Source organism: Didymosphaeria variabile (genome assembly GCF_027946475.1).
Source record: "Didymosphaeria variabile strain IMI 356815 chromosome Unknown scaffold_3, whole genome shotgun sequence".
Lineage (NCBI taxonomy): Eukaryota > Fungi > Ascomycota > Dothideomycetes > Pleosporales > Didymosphaeriaceae > Didymosphaeria > Didymosphaeria variabile.
The window spans coordinates 4,522,380-4,539,009 of record NW_026611622.1 but is presented as its reverse complement, the minus strand read 5'-3'; the positions used below and the strand labels follow the sequence as shown (position 1 = coordinate 4,539,009).

General features: G+C 53.1%; 6 protein-coding genes across 6 annotated transcripts; 1 reads left to right on the top strand and 5 right to left on the bottom strand.

The window, feature by feature from the left end:
- Nucleotides 1-1,609: 1,609 nt before the first annotated feature.
- N0V89_004848 (uncharacterized protein) lies at nt 1,610-3,489 on the top strand (the record flags this gene model as incomplete). The annotated part of the gene is made up of 2 exons (XM_056213629.1): nt 1,610-1,614; nt 1,962-3,489. The coding sequence occupies 2 exons, from the start codon at nt 1,610-1,612 to the stop codon at nt 3,487-3,489; spliced, it is 1,533 nt and encodes a 510-aa protein (XP_056073937.1).
- A 1,788-nt stretch (nt 3,490-5,277) lies between these two features.
- Nucleotides 5,278-8,308, bottom strand: N0V89_004847 (uncharacterized protein; the record flags this gene model as incomplete). Its single annotated transcript, XM_056213628.1, has 8 exons — nt 5,278-6,031; nt 6,104-6,315; nt 6,365-6,735; nt 6,788-6,962; nt 7,012-7,245; nt 7,293-7,667; nt 7,714-8,033; nt 8,080-8,308. 8 exons carry the CDS (start codon nt 8,306-8,308, stop codon nt 5,278-5,280), a joined length of 2,670 nt encoding a protein of 889 aa, XP_056073936.1.
- Nucleotides 8,309-9,428: 1,120 nt separating this feature from the next.
- N0V89_004846 (uncharacterized protein) lies at nt 9,429-10,281 on the bottom strand (the record flags this gene model as incomplete). Its single annotated transcript, XM_056213627.1, has 3 exons — nt 9,429-9,648; nt 9,701-9,788; nt 10,053-10,281. The coding sequence occupies 3 exons, from the start codon at nt 10,279-10,281 to the stop codon at nt 9,429-9,431; spliced, it is 537 nt and encodes a 178-aa protein (XP_056073935.1).
- Nucleotides 10,282-10,962: 681 nt separating this feature from the next.
- On the bottom strand, nt 10,963-12,041 carry N0V89_004845 (uncharacterized protein; the record flags this gene model as incomplete). Its single annotated transcript, XM_056213626.1, has 2 exons — nt 10,963-11,124; nt 11,175-12,041. The coding sequence occupies 2 exons, from the start codon at nt 12,039-12,041 to the stop codon at nt 10,963-10,965; spliced, it is 1,029 nt and encodes a 342-aa protein (XP_056073934.1).
- An 868-nt stretch (nt 12,042-12,909) lies between these two features.
- Nucleotides 12,910-14,383, bottom strand: N0V89_004844 (uncharacterized protein; the record flags this gene model as incomplete). The annotated part of the gene is made up of 2 exons (XM_056213625.1): nt 12,910-13,837; nt 13,887-14,383. The coding sequence occupies 2 exons, from the start codon at nt 14,381-14,383 to the stop codon at nt 12,910-12,912; spliced, it is 1,425 nt and encodes a 474-aa protein (XP_056073933.1).
- A 1,250-nt stretch (nt 14,384-15,633) lies between these two features.
- On the bottom strand, nt 15,634-16,212 carry N0V89_004843 (uncharacterized protein; the record flags this gene model as incomplete). The annotated part of the gene is made up of 1 exon (XM_056213624.1): nt 15,634-16,212. The coding sequence occupies one exon, from the start codon at nt 16,210-16,212 to the stop codon at nt 15,634-15,636; it is 579 nt and encodes a 192-aa protein (XP_056073932.1).
- Between the last annotated feature and the right edge of the window lie 418 nt (nt 16,213-16,630).

The window sequence follows — 16,630 nt, the reverse complement described above, 5'->3', positions numbered from 1 at the left end:
AATAAACCGTCATGTGCACTACCACTCTCCTCACCGTAACTTCTCAACACCATCACGGGGATCGTGAAGCTCAGCGCCGAGCATTGTGAAGAGATCGGCATCCGCCAACCGTAGCTGCAGCTTCGGCCCCCGCACATCACCTGCTGATCCTTCGCCACTAGCAGGAGGATATGCTGCGGTTTCTGGGAATACAGCAGTCGCCTCGCGCTGCTCCGAAGTTGATTACGAGAGCAGCCCGAAGCGCAGTACTTTCCGAGCATACTTTCCGAGCAGCGAGAGCATACGAGGCTGTGTCAAAGGAGGTCCTGAATTTTGATCTGCCTGGGACCTTGCACTAGCCTTGCTAGACTAGGCGCTGCAGATCGAGCGGCTATGTACCGCCGTTTGGCCCCCAGCAGGAGTTTCCGAGATTTGCTTGTTTCAAAGCATGACTCTTGTACGGTATCCTGACGTCTTCTGCTAATTATGGGACTGCGTGTTGCGAGTATCTACGCGATTTTGGAGGTTAAGGTGAGGTCGACGTGCTGCTCATGTGGCGCTCACGATCCCGAAGTGCTGCATACTGCATGCACGAATAAGGCATGTCATCGAACTTTGCACCCCGGTTTCGTGCTTAAAAGCCGTTGGCGTGCAGCATACCTGTTTCCTAATGCCGGTAGCGCTTATACCAGGACCCTCGATGTTAGGTTAAAGGTTCACGCCATGCCGCCACCATAGGCAGGTACTGCTATACCGCTCTACGCCATAGTGCTACAGCCTTGGTGAAAGGCTGCATTGCTCTTGGAGGCAGTCGATCCGACGGTTAAGAATCGTTCACACTGTTGTACCCTGGGTCGCAAGCGTCTCTACGCGTTCTGAATGCCACTGCAGCTTGCGACTAGTCCAATTTCACCGTCACGTCCATAATCGTCACTCTTTCCAAGAATAAGTCAGGTGGGTCCACCTACTACCTTCCTTCCGCAAACCCTAGTCAGTTAGGCAAGCAGTCTCCACGCGCTATACTGCCCTCTATATAATTAATCTCTCCCGGTCTGTGGAGGAGACGTCCATCCGCTTTTCAACACCTGCTCCGGGGTTGTAGTCCATCTTTAGGGAGTATGCATTTCGCATTGTTCAGCATCTTCGGCGCGCTCGCCAGCCTCGCCGCCGGCCAGTCAACCTTTACCCCGGCGCGCCCTCCGTCTCTTCCTTTGGCTGTCAAGAGTCCCTACCTCAGCACTTGGTTTCCTGCCGGAAAGAACGGTGGTAACGGGGGGTTATCTTCCCGGTCAATGGCCAACTTTCTACACGTACGTTGATCGCGCCTCCTGCTGTTGAGCGTCAATCTAATACCTGTGTAGTGGTCAGGTTGTAGCATGGACTGGAATGATCCGCGTTGATGGCAAAACATTCACCTGGCTTGGAGCGCCAGACCTTAATACTACCGAGCTTGCAAACCAGACCGCCTACGAGTACACCAGCTCCAAGAGCATCTTCACCATCGACGTCGACGCCAAGGTGACAATCAAGGCAAGCTTCGTCTCGCCACTCACTCCGAAGGATTTCCAGCGCCAGTCTTTGATCGCCTCGTATTTGAACGTCGAAGTCGCGACCAAGGACGGCTCTGATCATGATGTGCAGCTGTACACTGACATCTCAGCTGGTATGTGGTCACCGCAAAGTAATCCGACTACCAGGTTTCGTACAGTAGGCTACTATAGGACGCGCCACGCGCCGCCGACTGTCCGGGACTTGGTGGTCGGTGTAGGACTGTGTTCAAAACATGTACTAATTAGGAGTAGAGTGGATCTCGGGGTGACCTCAACGCTGTAGCACAGTGGGACTACAACACGACGGACGATCTCTCATACCACAAACTCTGGAAGCAGGATCAGCAGCCTTTCAACGAGGTCAATGATCGGGCTGAATGGGGCAACACAGTAAGTAGATTAAGCCAGAGCCGGGTATTCGCGAGCTAAAAGTCCGCAGTACTACACCACTGATACCAAGGATGGCTTGACCTACCAGTCCGGCTCGGACAAGACCGTGCGAGGTGCTTTCGCTTCGAACGGAAAGCTCGCCAACACCAAGGACACCAACTACCGCGCGATTAACTCAGACTGGCCCGTATTCGGGTACGCCAGCGACCTTGGTACGGTAGGTGGCGCGCAAGCAACCTCTACCCTGTTCTCGATCGGTCTTTACCAGGAGGAAGCGATCCAGTTCCTCGGCAAGGACGGCGACGAGATCCTACCGTCCCTCTGGAAGAGCTACTTCAGCGATGATGTCGCTGCCATGTCGTTCTTCCACACGGACTTCGACCAATCGAATGAGCTCACCTCTTCATTCGACGACCAGGTTGACAAGGACTCCAAGGCCGCTGCGGGTGACGACTACGCCATTCTCACAACGCTTGCTGCGCGTCAAACTCTGGGAGCTACTCAACTGGTCGGTACCGAGGAGAGGCATTTCCTGTTTCTCAAGGAGATCTCCTCCAACGGCAACACTCAGACGATCGATGTGATCTACCCGGCTACGCCCTTCCTGTACTACGCCAACCCCGACCTTGTCAAGCTGTTGCTCGACCCGCATTTCGAGAACCAGGAGAGCGGCCATTACCCGAACAAGTGGGCTATCCACGACCTTGGCACCCACTACCCCAATGCGACAGGCCACGCGGATGGTGGCGACGAGCATATGCCCGTTGAAGAGTGCGGTAACAACATCATCATGGGTGAGCACTCATACCCAGTAATCAGTGATTTGACTAGTATGCTAACCATCGAAACAGTGTTGAAATACGCTCAAACCGCTTCCGACAACGACTACCTAAAGCAACACTACCCCATCCTCAAGCAATGGGTTGAATACCTCGTCGAAGACAGCCTCTACCCCTCGGAGCAACTCTCCACCGACGACTTCGCCGGCCACCTCGCCAACCAAACCAACCTCGGCCTCAAAGGCATCATCGGCATCGCTGCCTTTGCCGAAATCGCAAACCTCACCGGCGAGTCCGCCGACGCCGAAAACTACACCTCCATCGCAAAAGACTACATCGCGAAATGGGAAACCCTCGGCGTAAACAGCAACGCCACCCTGCCTCACTCTATCCTCACCTACAACAATGTCTCTACCCACGGCCTCCTGTATAATCTGTACAACGACAAGTTGGTCGGTACGAACCTCGTCCCGCAGCACATCTACGACGATCAATCAGCCTTCTACCTCACCATCGCAAATACCTACGGCGTGGATCTCGACACGCGCAACGAGGGCTGGACGAAAGGCGACTGGGAGATTTTCTGCGCGGCGATCGCGTCGGACGAGACGAGGGACATGTTCATTTCTAAGTATGCGCGGTGGGTCAACGAGACGCCTAGTCCGAACCCGTTTAGCGATTTGTATATGACGGGTAGTGGGGAGCAGGTTCCTGGGATTAACTTTAGGGCGAGGCCCGTTGTGGGCGGGGGTTTTTGCGCTGTTGGTTTTGTAGGGTTGAGAAGGGGATGAAATAAATAAGGGGGTGTAAGAGAGAGAGAGAGAAAGTGATGACTTACGGCCCTATTAAATAATGATACCAGTTATTTTTTCTCTCTGCATAAGTGTCTTTGATGGGGGTTGGTGGTGGTGACGTGTGCTCTGAGAGGGTTCGCTGCGTGGATGCATGTGGCTTATGGAGCAGGTGTAGACCTATGCCGCGGCTAACGATGAGCCTGGTACCTTTGCAAAGGGACGCGCAGCTTAGACTCTCACAAATGTGCTATCGGTGCTCTCCGCAAAACAAAGACATGTCCCACGGCCTTAGACCATAGTGGTATTCTAATATCCTCATTATCAGCACCATATAACCTCCATACACCGGACCCCATTTCCAAACATTCCCTACATATATTAAACGCACCTCTTCCCCCTGCCCCCTAGTAACACCTCCGCCTCCGCCTCCAAATCCAACCTCCAAATCCAACCTCCGCCCCCCAAATTCAAATCCTCCCACTGCACGTACCGGACTAAAAACCTAACCATCATCATCGCCATATCATTCCTTCCATAACGCTACATAACCTTCCATGTAAAACCGAAAACGAAGTTCAAAAACACTAAAACGCACCCACTACCTACAAACAAACCCGTCGTCCAACCACCGGCATACCCCACGATAGCAAGCACATCTCTATCCCAGAGAACCCCAAAGACACCTCTTGTTCTTGGAGTTAAGTTGCGTTGCCCCTGGACATGGGCCTGGACCAACTCTACATCACACTTACAAAGTAAGGGGGAAATATTCAGACAGACAGACAGACTGACCGACCGACGCAGATCGTCAGATTCAAAGGAGGGTTGTATATCACGTCCTCGTTACCGTCCTCGTTCCCGTTCCCGTCCTCGTTGCCTCCCTCGCCGTCCTCATACCCACCACATACTCACCAAACAGCCCCAGCCCCAGCCCTCAGACAGCCCTCCTTCCCAGCAAATGTCCAACACGACAACCCCATCGCCACCTCCTCACCACTCCTCAGCTTCGCCCCTAGACATTATCACCCTTTGCGCAAACAATGCGCGTGCCACCTCCCACGCCGCTGCAATAAGAGATTAATATTCAACTACGTTCCAACCCACATATGTACTATACGCAGTAGGGTAGGGTATTAGTTAGATATTATATTATTAAATTCGTCTTTTAGGGCAGGGTAGAGCCTACAATAGGGTATGTAGTAAACTGTTGAAATGGGTGTACTAGATTAGATAGACTGACTGTTGCTTCACTCCCTATGGTAACTACATTAGTTGGGTGTTCTTATTCTCTTGTTCCAGCGCGGTGGGAGGTGGCGTGTTCTTTGCGCAAAGCACCGATGAGGCGCCTGGAAGCACTCACGAAGAGTGGCGCGTCGAGTCGAAGGGGGGTATTTTCTAGATATTGCTATTGCGGGCGAAGTGGTATGAAAGCCTAGCCCTTGCAGTTGCCATTGCGTGCAGAACGAGTATCTGCGTAGGTCTCGTGCTATGGTGGCGGAGGGTGGTATTGAATAGACTACGACGAGTGCGTCAGTCAGAAACTTAACAGACAGATCATGAGTACGTCAAAGTGTAGCCTTTATGAGTGAAGCATGACATTCACAATGGATTCGCATGTCAAGCGGCTATCGTTTGGTCATCATAATCTGGGTATTCGATTCGCGTGGACACCGGGTGTCAAGCGACTATATTCATATATTCATATCTGCATATCCATGATATCTCCATTCGATATGCATGCTCAGTAGAAAATTAAATCACGCTAGCCATGCCTTTCACCAGCCTTTACAAAGTGTGACTCGACGCTTCACTCAGACTAATCGGCCCGTCGAAGCTCTTGCTCGCGGCGCTCTCCTCCGTCTGATACCCACCGCCGGTCGAGTTGGCGTTGGCACCGAGAACCGTAACACTCTTGATTACAAGATCGGTCTTGTACCCAAATGTGCCCTCAACGCTCAACTTCCCGTTGTCATAGCTGAAATTAATCATGCTAGTTTCCGGCTGCTCAACCGCATCACCCTCATCCAGGTAGAGCGCGCCGCTTGCCTGGTTCGTGGCGTTCACCGCGACAAGCAGAACGAAGTCCTTCTTCCTCACCTCAGTCGTCGTATTCGCCGACTCCGCGCGCAGAGGAATAATCGACCCACCGCGGATGTGCAGCGGCATCGTCGTAAACGCGACACCCGTCAAGTTGACAAACGACCCCGCACCCTCAACCTTCTCGTGCGTGAAGAAGTCGTAGAAGGTATCTTTAGGGAGATAGATGGACACGTCTGTGCTGTTTTCCTCGGTGACGGGGCTGACGAGGAGGTCGTCGCCGAAGAAGAATTGCAGGTCGATGGGGGCGGTATTGAGGTCCTCTGGGTAATGGAAGAAGAGGGGGTTGAGGAGCGGAAGGCCGGTCTCGGATTGCTTGTGGAGAGCTGTGTAGATGTAGTCGATGAGGCGGTAGCGAGTGTCGATTGCGTTCTTGCTTGCCTCGATCACTTCCGGCCATAGGTAGAACTCTTGGGCGATGGAGTCAAAGCCATTGTGGTTTCTGTTGTGATTGATAAGCGTTGGACAAGACCCAAAAGCCTAGTCTTTTAGGGAGACGATAACAGGTACATACCGGAAGAAGGGGTAGAAAGCACCCAGCCAGGCCCAGCGGGAGCACAGGGTCGCGGTGGTGTTGTCACCGAAGCCACAGACGTCAGCACCGACCATGGGAACCTGGAAGATGGACGCAAATTGGAGAATACCACTGATGGAGTTCTTGTAGTGGTGCCATGTGGAGAGGTTGTCTCCGAGCCACTTGCCCACGTGTGAGCCAGCGCCAGCGTACTGCGAAAAGTTAGATAGATGTTGCAACTTAGATAGATCTATGACTTACTGTGGAGCGGGTGATGACAAGCGGGCGTCGTTCGGGCCTACGAGCAAGCAGAGCTTGACGCGACGCGATTGACATCATGCTGCCGTAGAGATTGTGGGTGTCGTATTGGTGAGTGCCGTCGTAGTTCAAGATATCTGCCGGCGCTGTCAAGTTACTGATGGAGCCTGCAGCGTTCTGAATCTTGTACTCGGGGTTGATGAGATCGCGTCCGGGAAGACCAAGCCAGTTGTCGGTTCCGTTCTCCTGGCGTACCAGCAAACGCTGTGAAGTTGGCGGGGGTTGGAAGTCCCCAGGAAAGCCTGGGATCGGGCGACCAGAGTTGTTCCGCACTGGTGGTGGTTTAGGAGGGTTTCCTGATTTGTTTGCAAATGCTGTATCAACAATTAGTGCGCGGCGTATGAGACGATGGTACACGTAGCTTACCATCAGGGTCGGCGCAAGGGTACGGGCAGAAGTTCGCTGCCTCGTTCATATCAATCCAGAGCGCATCGATGTCGACACCAGTATCAGCGTCAAAGAACTTCAGGAACTGGTCGTCCCAGTATCCTTGAGTTGAGGGATGGAACCAGTCAGGGAAAACCGTAGGTCCAGGCCATACCTGTCAGTCATGTCAGTGCATTCCAGCCAATTGGAACGATTGTACATACCGCGCCAACGTAGATTGTGCCATTGGGTAGCTTAGAGAATATATCACGGCTGACGCCCTCGTTGTACGCCTCATAATCACCTCGCCAAGTCGCAGGATCCACCATGACGACATAATGCTGCTGGTGTTCGTGCAAGTAGTTGACGAGTTCCCGGACCTTTTCGAGAGGGAATCTTTCCGGGTCCAGGGTAAAGACGCGACGAAGCTCCATGTAGTCGATATCAGTCCACATAGTCTGCAATAGTCAGCTCCATATTTTCATACACTCCAGGAAAAGCATACCTCAAGTGGAATGCCTGCTGCCGAGTAGTTTGCAACAACCTCAGCCACAGCATACACATCCTGGTACCCATACCTGCACTGATGGAAGCCGAAACCCCAGTACGGCTGCATGGCGGGCTTTCCGACGATCTCAGAGTACTGTACGGCCACGTCCTTGGGTGTCGGGCCAGCGATGAAGTAGAAGTCCAGAACACCACCAAGGGTATTGTATTCGAGGAACTGGCCGTCAGTGTTGTCGATCTTGATATCCATGCCGTTCGAGCTCAGAAGGAAGACGCCGTGGGTGCCAGAAGAGCCACGGTGGTCGAAGTAGATCGGATGGTGTCCATATAGGTTGGTACCTCCGGGAACGCCGTATGCGTCACGGTTCCACATCTGCGCGGGTTAGATATTGGAGCAGGCAGCCCAGCGTAGGACTCACGGTTCTAGTGTAGTTGGTAGTGTTCAGCTGGAAAGGATCCGTATGTTCCCCCAAGCCATACAGGTGAGGCGCGTCTGGTAGACTCGTCCTAAGCCGCAGATACTGACTCTCGAAAACCAGGCTGGCTGCCGAAGTATCGAAAAGCGTTTCATTGGTGCTCTTTCTCACCACCCTGAACGAGAACGGCTTCTCCATCCACTGGAAAGCCAACGCCGACTCTTCAGCCTCGCAATCGTCGCTGCCAGGTCGCGGGAACACGCTCTCAGGCACCTGGTACACCTGCTCATCTGCATCGTAGATCTTGACGTGCAAGCGGTTCTCTATACATCTGTTAGCGACATCAATTGGGAGCGCAAAGTGCCTCACCAGTCTGGTACTCGACCTCCAACTTCAGGCTCGTCAGATCCTCGCCGTACGCATTGCAGGCTTCTCCAGCAAGGCTCAGATCCGCCGTAAGCTTCGCTCCTTCATCCTTCACATTGCTCGCCTCATACCCGGGGCAGCTCTGCAAAGAGCCCGCCTGCCGTCTCGCAAGGGCACTCGCGCAGGCGGGACCAGCTAGTCCCAAAAGGACCGGCACTGTAGAGAACCTCATGTTGGCGTCTCGATTGTCGGAGGAGGCGTACAGCTGTACATGAAATGTTGTACCTTTAGCCGCTCTTTATACTATTACCCTGCGCCGAGGGCGACTGCTGTAAGTGGTTGGTGCATGATGCAATTGCTCGTCTAGCATGCAGCAGGCGCGAGCGCCATTTGCGGTAGGGAATTGCACCTGCCGGAGAGGTACGTTTTCCCCGCAAATTGGCAAGGAAACAACGACCAGAGCCCTGTCGATCGCTTGCGAGGCTACTGTTGACGCGGAGAAACGGTGCGGGTTCTACATCCTTCGTAGACGGGAGTGGTGCGATGTCGGGCCGAGCAACTGTAGGATGAGATGCCAAGACGCGAACATCCACTCTCCGGGGTGACATCCGCGGGAGCATCGTGAACTTTTCGGAGAGCCGCGCTTTGTAGCTAGAAAACATGTTCATGTGTGTCATATCCTCGTCCTTCGTATAGTTCAATCCTAGCAGCTCAGCCCCATGTGATGCGAATTGGTTCGCGTGTTTCTCGGAACTATCTATGATACGCTCTTGAAAGAAGACGTCAACATTCTCAATCGAAGGCGTGAGAGAGCAGCTTGACAGATAAATGTCAACAAAACTAGTAGGCTACTGCCCTGTAAGTAGGCCAGGTTTTGGTCCCATACCCGGGTTCCTGGGAGGTCTTTTTTACCTAGGTAGCATGATATAGCAGTGGTGTGGTACTGATACATGTGTACATGGATCAACAATTGATTCATTGGTGTAAATTAATGTCTGGTATATTCCGTCCTCCCGTGCCTATACGATGAACACACCAATTTTCGCAAGTGTCCATGTTTCTGTCGGCCCGAGATACACTACACACTTGTGGCGTGGATGTATTGTTCACGTGTGATATATCTCGCCTACCGGTTGCTTTATTCAATCCGGCTTCTAGACTTTCGGCGATGTAATAAGAATAGCGCTCCGTGCAGTGTTGCGGCACGCCTGCATATCTCGTTGACTCCCAGCTTCCTGGAATGACTGCTTGCTCCGCGCCTCCCAACACCCCGCCATCGCGTTTCTGCGTCTTTCTCACAGCCTGCAAGCATATCCTCCGCTCTCCTTCCATCTGAGCACTTCCCTTTTCGCCTACTGCTTCTTCTTCCCCGCATCCGCCCTCATAATCCTCCTCCTCTGCTTCAGCATATACGTGAAGAGCGTATAGAAGCCAGGAATATACGTCGCCAAAACAGCCCACAAACCCCATCCGAACTTCTCATCGATTTTGCTCGCCGGCGGAATAGCCTTATAGACCAACCAAGTTTCGCTTGCGACACCGATCGGGTACAGGACGAGGAAAGTATTATACCTATATCATCTATCAGCATTTTTCTGATGTGTGAGGGAAAGAGCAAACTTACCGAAGCCAAGTCCATAATTTGGGTACGGAATCAGTGAGCGCGAAGACAAAGTACGAGTACCTTATCACCTCCGTAACACTCCACGCAACTAGCATAGAGCTATATGCGGGGCTGTACTTCGTCGTTTGCGGGAACTGGTGCCCAATTCCCCAAACCAGCAGCAGGCGACTTGCAACCTGCATCGCCGTCGTGAAGAGCGGTGCCCTTACTATACCTATACCCCAATTCATTAGCCCTTTTTCCAATGAAACAAACGGAGAGTGCAGATCAACCCAGACTGTTCGAGCAGCATCTACTACTGAACAGCCCGATTTCCATGCCCCCCCACCTCCTACAAGCTCAATCGACGTACCAAGAAGCGAATGCGCAACCTCCAAACACGCCCCAGTCTGCACCAATCTCGTATACCTCTCCAACTCCTCATACACCTTCCCATTCTCCACGCCCTCAGCTGCCGCATGCATAACCACCCGCGCTAGCACGCCGAACCACAGCGTCGCGCTGATAGCATTGTAACTGATCAAATATTGTCTCTTCATTTGGGCCCCCGCGGACGGCTCGGTGTTCGATTTCGGCGGCATTTTGCTTCCTGCTCAAGCGATTGGAGAAAGGAATGGAGGGAGGGAAGGTGTGCAAAGCTGCCGTGTTGACACTGAGATGCCTCGGCGTGAGATTTTCGGAGCAGGGGTTGGCCTTGGCGTGGCGTTAGTCCTCAGTCTAAGATTAAGTCCGGGAGGTGAGGTCATGGTGCTTGCGTCAAAGAAAGGCTGGAACGGCATTTCTGCTGGTTGCCTCAGTTTTAGGGCTTTGAGATGGAAAAGTGATGAGACGAGGACGCAAGGTGGAAGCGAAGAAGGCACAACCGTTGGGGTATGACAAGAGTGAAACAGAGGTCGGGTATATGTATAGATAGATATGTATATGATCATGCGTCCTGTCTACCTTCAATTAGTCGTGAAACCCGAGTATTACTTCCGTCATGCTTCGTGCTTGTGCCGTTGCCGTGCCTGAGAGTGAAGCGCCCTGAACGGGAAGGCAGCTAAGCTGTCCTCGTGGTGTCAACACCACACACGTCCCATAACATAGATCTGAAAGTACGCCTGGAACAAAGAAAGAACCACCCCAAAATGTGATGCATGCATAATTTGGGTATCGCTGAGAAATGCAACCCAACCAAAACAGCGCCCGCCCGGAGGATATAGAGAGGTACCAAAATGTCGGATATAAAAGTCGTGCGAGTCATGGCTGGCAGAACCAGAACCTCACAGGAAAACCTGGATCACAGCATTCTTGGGCGACACCTTCTTCTGACAGCCCTCCACCACACATTCCTTAAACGGCTTCGTGCGGGCTGGTGCTTGCTTCTCCTTGCCTTTTGCGCTCTTCTTGATGTGGCGATTCATCATGCACTCGCCGCAGTAGACCTGTGACCGTCAGTATGCTCTGTTAATTCAAGGCATATTACTCTACTTACGTGACCGCAGCCCTTGACAAGCCAAACCTGGCGTTTCTGATCCGAGTCCCCAGCGCACAACTCATCCTCACAGTTCGGGCACAACAGGACGTCCTCCTCTTGCGGACTCCGTGTGAAACCTTCTGGAGCCAACGCGGGCGCATTGTATGTAGGGGGAGGCGGTGGCGGCGCCTGAGCAGGTCCGCCTTCAAATCCCATGTCGAATCCAACCGCCCCAAAGTTCAAGGCCGGCGCAATGAATCCAACATGAATGTGTCTGGCAGGCGTGTTCCTCTGTCCAGCTTCCAACCGCACTTGCGCCGGGTGCACACGGACACCCCTAAGTGGATGGGGAGTCCTCTGACGTCGAGCCGCGGCGAACATCCGTTCCACCCTGGCTATCTGCACATCCCGGGCCCTCCTGCGATCGCCTGCCATCTGCTGCACTCGTTCTCGTAAGTGTTCGACCCGGGGCCGATAAGCCGGGTCATCAAGCAGGTATGCAACCTCGTCGGTCATGCTCCTTCGCATATCTGAATCTGGTAACGGGTTCTCGCTCACAAATTCCACCTCGTCTTCGTCGTCATCGTCTAGTTCGAAGGGTGTGCGCTGTTGTGCAGGCTCGATTCGGCGTGCTAAGACAAATTGTATTTCCGGGGAGTCTGGGCCATCCGCAGCCCCGCTTGAGGCCTCCTCTTCTACGTCGATAATCTCCCGTCCAAAGCGTGGTGGGCGTGCTGTCCGAAAGCTCGGCTGCTGCGATTGACTTGGCGTCGTTGACGGCCCCACATCCTCATCTGTGAGGTCAATGACATTGTTAGAGGAGACCACCGGCCTGCGATAGTCAAAGCCGTCGCCTTGAAACCGCCTAGGCGCTTCGGCAGGCATGTTGTCTGTACGAGGGAGGTGGAGGATGGTGCGTGGCGCGCTGGCGTCTCGAGGAGCGGATAAACGGTCGATTTGGCTCCAGGTAGGGGAGGCGGAACCGTCCAGGTCCATTTGGGCCGACCAACGCTGTGGCACTCCGTCAGCTACCTCCCGCAAGTGCAAAGAGTCCTTGCGCTTCTTTCGGGCGTCTACAGACCTTGTCTCGACGAGCGTAACCGAACGGCAGCTCGTTGTCCATGCCTTGTTTTGGCGCAATACGAGTGTCGTGGAGTGGCAAGAGGTGAGGTGGAGAGGAAAAGAATGGAGGAGAAGGGACGTTGGTGTCTGGGAGCGAGGTTCCGCCGCCCTGCTCGGCGGCGCTTGAGTTGCAGTGGCCAGGATCAGAACCGCAAACCGATTCTCGGAACTAGCAACGTCTAGGTCCGGCGCGCACAACTGACGTGCTTCCTAGACGTGTGTACTCCACCTGCTGCTGCGTGCACCGCGTACTGACCTCTTCTACTTCCTTTGGCTCAAACAGCTTTCTCCAAATGCGTGACAGGAAGTAATGCCAAGACTCGCTTTCACTGCACGCAAAAGCAACGTGATGGCGCCGGAGAAAATCTTGGTTACACAGTACATGGAAAGGGTGATCTATATTACATTTTGCATCCCGCATGGCCGCCCCATTGAGTAATAGGCAGCTGGCCTTCAAAATCCGCCAATTCCATATCCAGGTCACTCTGATCTTCGCGTGACCGTGATCTTCAGATACACAAGTGGCGTTGTTAGCCTGCCATTCCGCGAACCTGAATATCGCCCCTCGACCTTCCCCGCACACTCACTCCGTTCTGGTAGAAGTTCTGGCTCTTTTCTTAGGCTGGCCTTCTCATGATGCGCTCAAAACACTCAAACCGCCCTCCGGAGTAAGAGCAATAAGCGAGGTGGCGCTTGCTCCCCATGCAATGTCCCTCGCCTGCACCGCTTTCCGCACTGGCTCTGACCAACTCTTCGAAGATTTTGTGTATTGTTGCACAGACACGCTTCCTGATCCAGCTGTCGCCAAGAACTGACCCGTGTAGTCGAAGCGGACACTGTCGATCGGGCTTCCGACGTCAATCATCTTGATGGGCGACTGCTTCCGGATGTCCCAAACGGAAGCACTGTTCGAGCCCTTGACCGCCACGGCGAACCAAGTTCCGTTCTCTGAGAACGAAAGCGCACTGACTGGGCCACCCGCCTCCATTACGGCCATAGGTGATCCATTCTTAACATCGTAAATGCGAATGTTGCCGTCCGCGCCGCCGGTGAAGAAGAGAAGACCGTCCACGTGGAAGTCGCTAACAGTAATTTCGGCCTCGGTGTATACTTCCGAAACAGGCTTGAAAGTCGACAGATCGTGGAAAATGAAGCGCTTGTCGACACCGGCGGTAGCCAAGATCGCGCCACTGGGGTGGAGAGACACTGAACTGACTGCTCCGGCATGAGAACCAAGCTGGGCGATCTCATTTCCATTTTCGAATATCTTGATTGTGCCAGCGGAAGTACCAACCACGGCTTTCGCACCCCACCATGTGGTGGTCGTGACTGGCGATCCGGCCTTCAATGTTTGTACCAACTTTTGCTGCGATAACGAGTATACACCAGCAACACCATCTGCTCCTCCAAATAGCGCTAGGTCGCCGGACTCGTCGATGGATACGGCTGAGCTGCCTGGGTATAGAGGTTCGCTCGAAGTCGTGACATCGAAGGCAGACACATCGTCTCCGGTTGCCCAGCCGTCGGGAACAGGTCGCTTGCGGCGAGTCTTGAACAGTCTACGCATTGTTAGTTGAAAATGCGCACAGATCCATGAGGTGCACATACTCTTGTTGGGTCTCATCCACCTTGGTTACCAGGTCCGCCGGCAAAGCCTGGTTGTCTACCTGCATCGCATCCCCATTGGCAGCGCCTCCACCACTAATAGTGACATTCGACAGCGCCTCCCTCGCCTCGTCTCTTTCGCGCGTCAACCGCGCAATCACACGCGTCGCAGCATCGTTCTGGTACAGCGCGGTACTGAGCTCCTGCCTCGTTTGCGCAAGCTGTTGCTTCAACGTAAACGTCTCAAGCACAATCGCATCCCACTCATTTTGAAACGCGCTCAGCAAAGAGGGTATCGAGGTGAGGTTTGGCGGTCGGGGGGTCACTATGCGCGGCGACTTGAGCTCGATGAGGTCTTCGACGGAGAGGTCCTCGCCTGTGACGGGATCGGTGTGGTGTTCGGCGATGTGTGCTTCGATGAGGCGGCGTTCGAAGACGTTTCCGCTCTTGCGCGAGGCGACGGGCGATTGAGGCGCTTCGCCAGAGATTGCGCACAGCATTGTGGTGGTTGGGGTGTTGAGGTGAGTGTCGCGATACCTAGAGCTTGTGCTGGTTGGAATTTCTGGAGAAACAGCGCTAGTTCTACATAAAGTCTAGGCTGCAGCCATCTCACGTGCATCTTGATCCACCCTATGGGTCGTGCCGCATGCATCTGTGCGATCAATAAAACGTGAGATATCGGTCTTAAATGTTGTTGGGAATGCATTCAAGGCATGTCGAGAAACTGAAAAAGCTGCTTTGAGGTTATATGAACCAGGCGTAAGAGCGTATCCCAAGGTTGAGTGGGCAGGCACAAAAGGCATGGGCATCGATATTCCATTTATATAACAAGGGTTCGTAGGAACGAGATGAGTAGACATTATTCTACACCTTCGATGCATCCAAAGAGATTCGTAATCTAAAGCAGCGTACTTCATTCTGTCTCGAACAATTTTTGAAACCGACATCATGAACCTTAGCCGTCAACACTTCATCTCCATAATCAAGATAGATTCACGGAATATCCAGAGAACGGCAAGAAATTTGCACCGCTTCCAGAAGAGCTCTCAGGATCTAAGATTGCATACGGTTGAGACCTACATTCGACGCCAAGACACCAAATAGTCGGTTAGGATGGTTTTCCACCTCAAGGCGGGCAAAAGGGATGGGAAACAAATTTCGATGGCCTGAAAGAAGCTGTCTGAAGTGGGACAGTAGTTTACGAGGCTGGTGCGGAGTGGGAGAACCATCTAAAAATAAGACATGAGACGCCTTCACCTTGCGCAGGCATGAGGAATGATCTCACACATGGAAAGGCGCAGTAAAGGTTGGGCTAGATCCTTGTCATATCAGCCATCAGAAAAGCGCAAGACTGGTCGGTATTTTGGCTTCTCGTTGTTCGTCAAAGGGCCCGCTGCAGATATTCCACTCTTTCACCAAGTTTAGAGTTACCAAGCTTGTACAGTAGCAAAAGTGATATACAGGAACACACGAACTGTTCATAAACTGTCCTACATAATCTTGAACTCTCACTCAAATTACTGAATGAGCCATCGGACAATGCTGTTGTAGGAAACTGTTACGAGACGCCCACGGCTGAACGGTCAATCCAGAGACCTCTGGTTCGCCATCGCCCTGTCCAATCGTAATACACACTACCAATACATTCCAAGCCACAAGGCGACCTGTTCCATCCAGCCATCTAGCCAGCGAAGACTGCGTCAGTCAGTACAGATTCCATGGGGTCGGAGTAACTCACGAAGACCGTGACTTACAACACACCCTCCAACTCCATCTCAACATCGCCTTCAGCATCCATCAAGGCAGCCTGCTCGATGTCGCCTTCCACCATACCCTTGGTAGACTGGCCTCCCACCCACCACGCACCAGAGTCAGCTGACCCTTTGAGCCGGGGCCGAGGCCTCGAAGACGATGGCTCCGGGTTGTCCTCCTCCCGCTGCCGCTTCATTCGCTCCATATAATCGTCGTTGATATCCTCCGAGGAAGCAACCCTCTCCTCAATTGCTGTCACTTTGCGACGCCACTCGTATGTGAGTTGGCCGCTTGGTTGTACGCATTTGGGTGTCTTACAGATGAGTTCGACAAGGGCTTGACGCTTCTCGCGAAGCATTCGAATTGCCTTCGAGTGATCTTGTTCGGTAACGGATGGATGTAAAGCTGCGAGAGTGCCGCTTTCGGGGGCTTTGAGAGGCGTGAGGGGTGTAGCAGGCGGCTGCTTCACGGGAATGGGCTGGGTAGACCTGCCTTGAGCCTGTACATTGGCCGAAATTTGCACCGAGTCGAACCACAAGTCAGAGTAATCTGACTCAGAAATATCTGACGCAGACATGCTGGGCAGAGGTTGAGGCAGGGGTCGGTTGAGGGACAGAATTGAAAAGTAAGTATATGGATAGGGAGTAGAATGAAGAGTTGTATATATAACAGGGGATTGGGCATCTCATGCAGGCGTGGTCAATGCTTTGGTGAATGTATTGTTCGTGATCAATGCGTATCTGCTGACTAGAACCGCAGACGTTACTTTAATGAAAACAGAATGAGTGTGGCTGGAACATTGTTTAGCTACCTGAGCGTAGGCGACGTGCGCACCCCTCGAAGCCACCCAATGGTCATAGTGGAGCCCGCTGAGCGTCATTTTAGACGTACTTGATAGAGGGCGAAGGACTGTGTTAAAGAAAATGGTTAAGAGAATAGTTCGTGAGACATTCGTAAATCCGAACTCTGGACATGCGAAATCGGCTCCTTCTTCC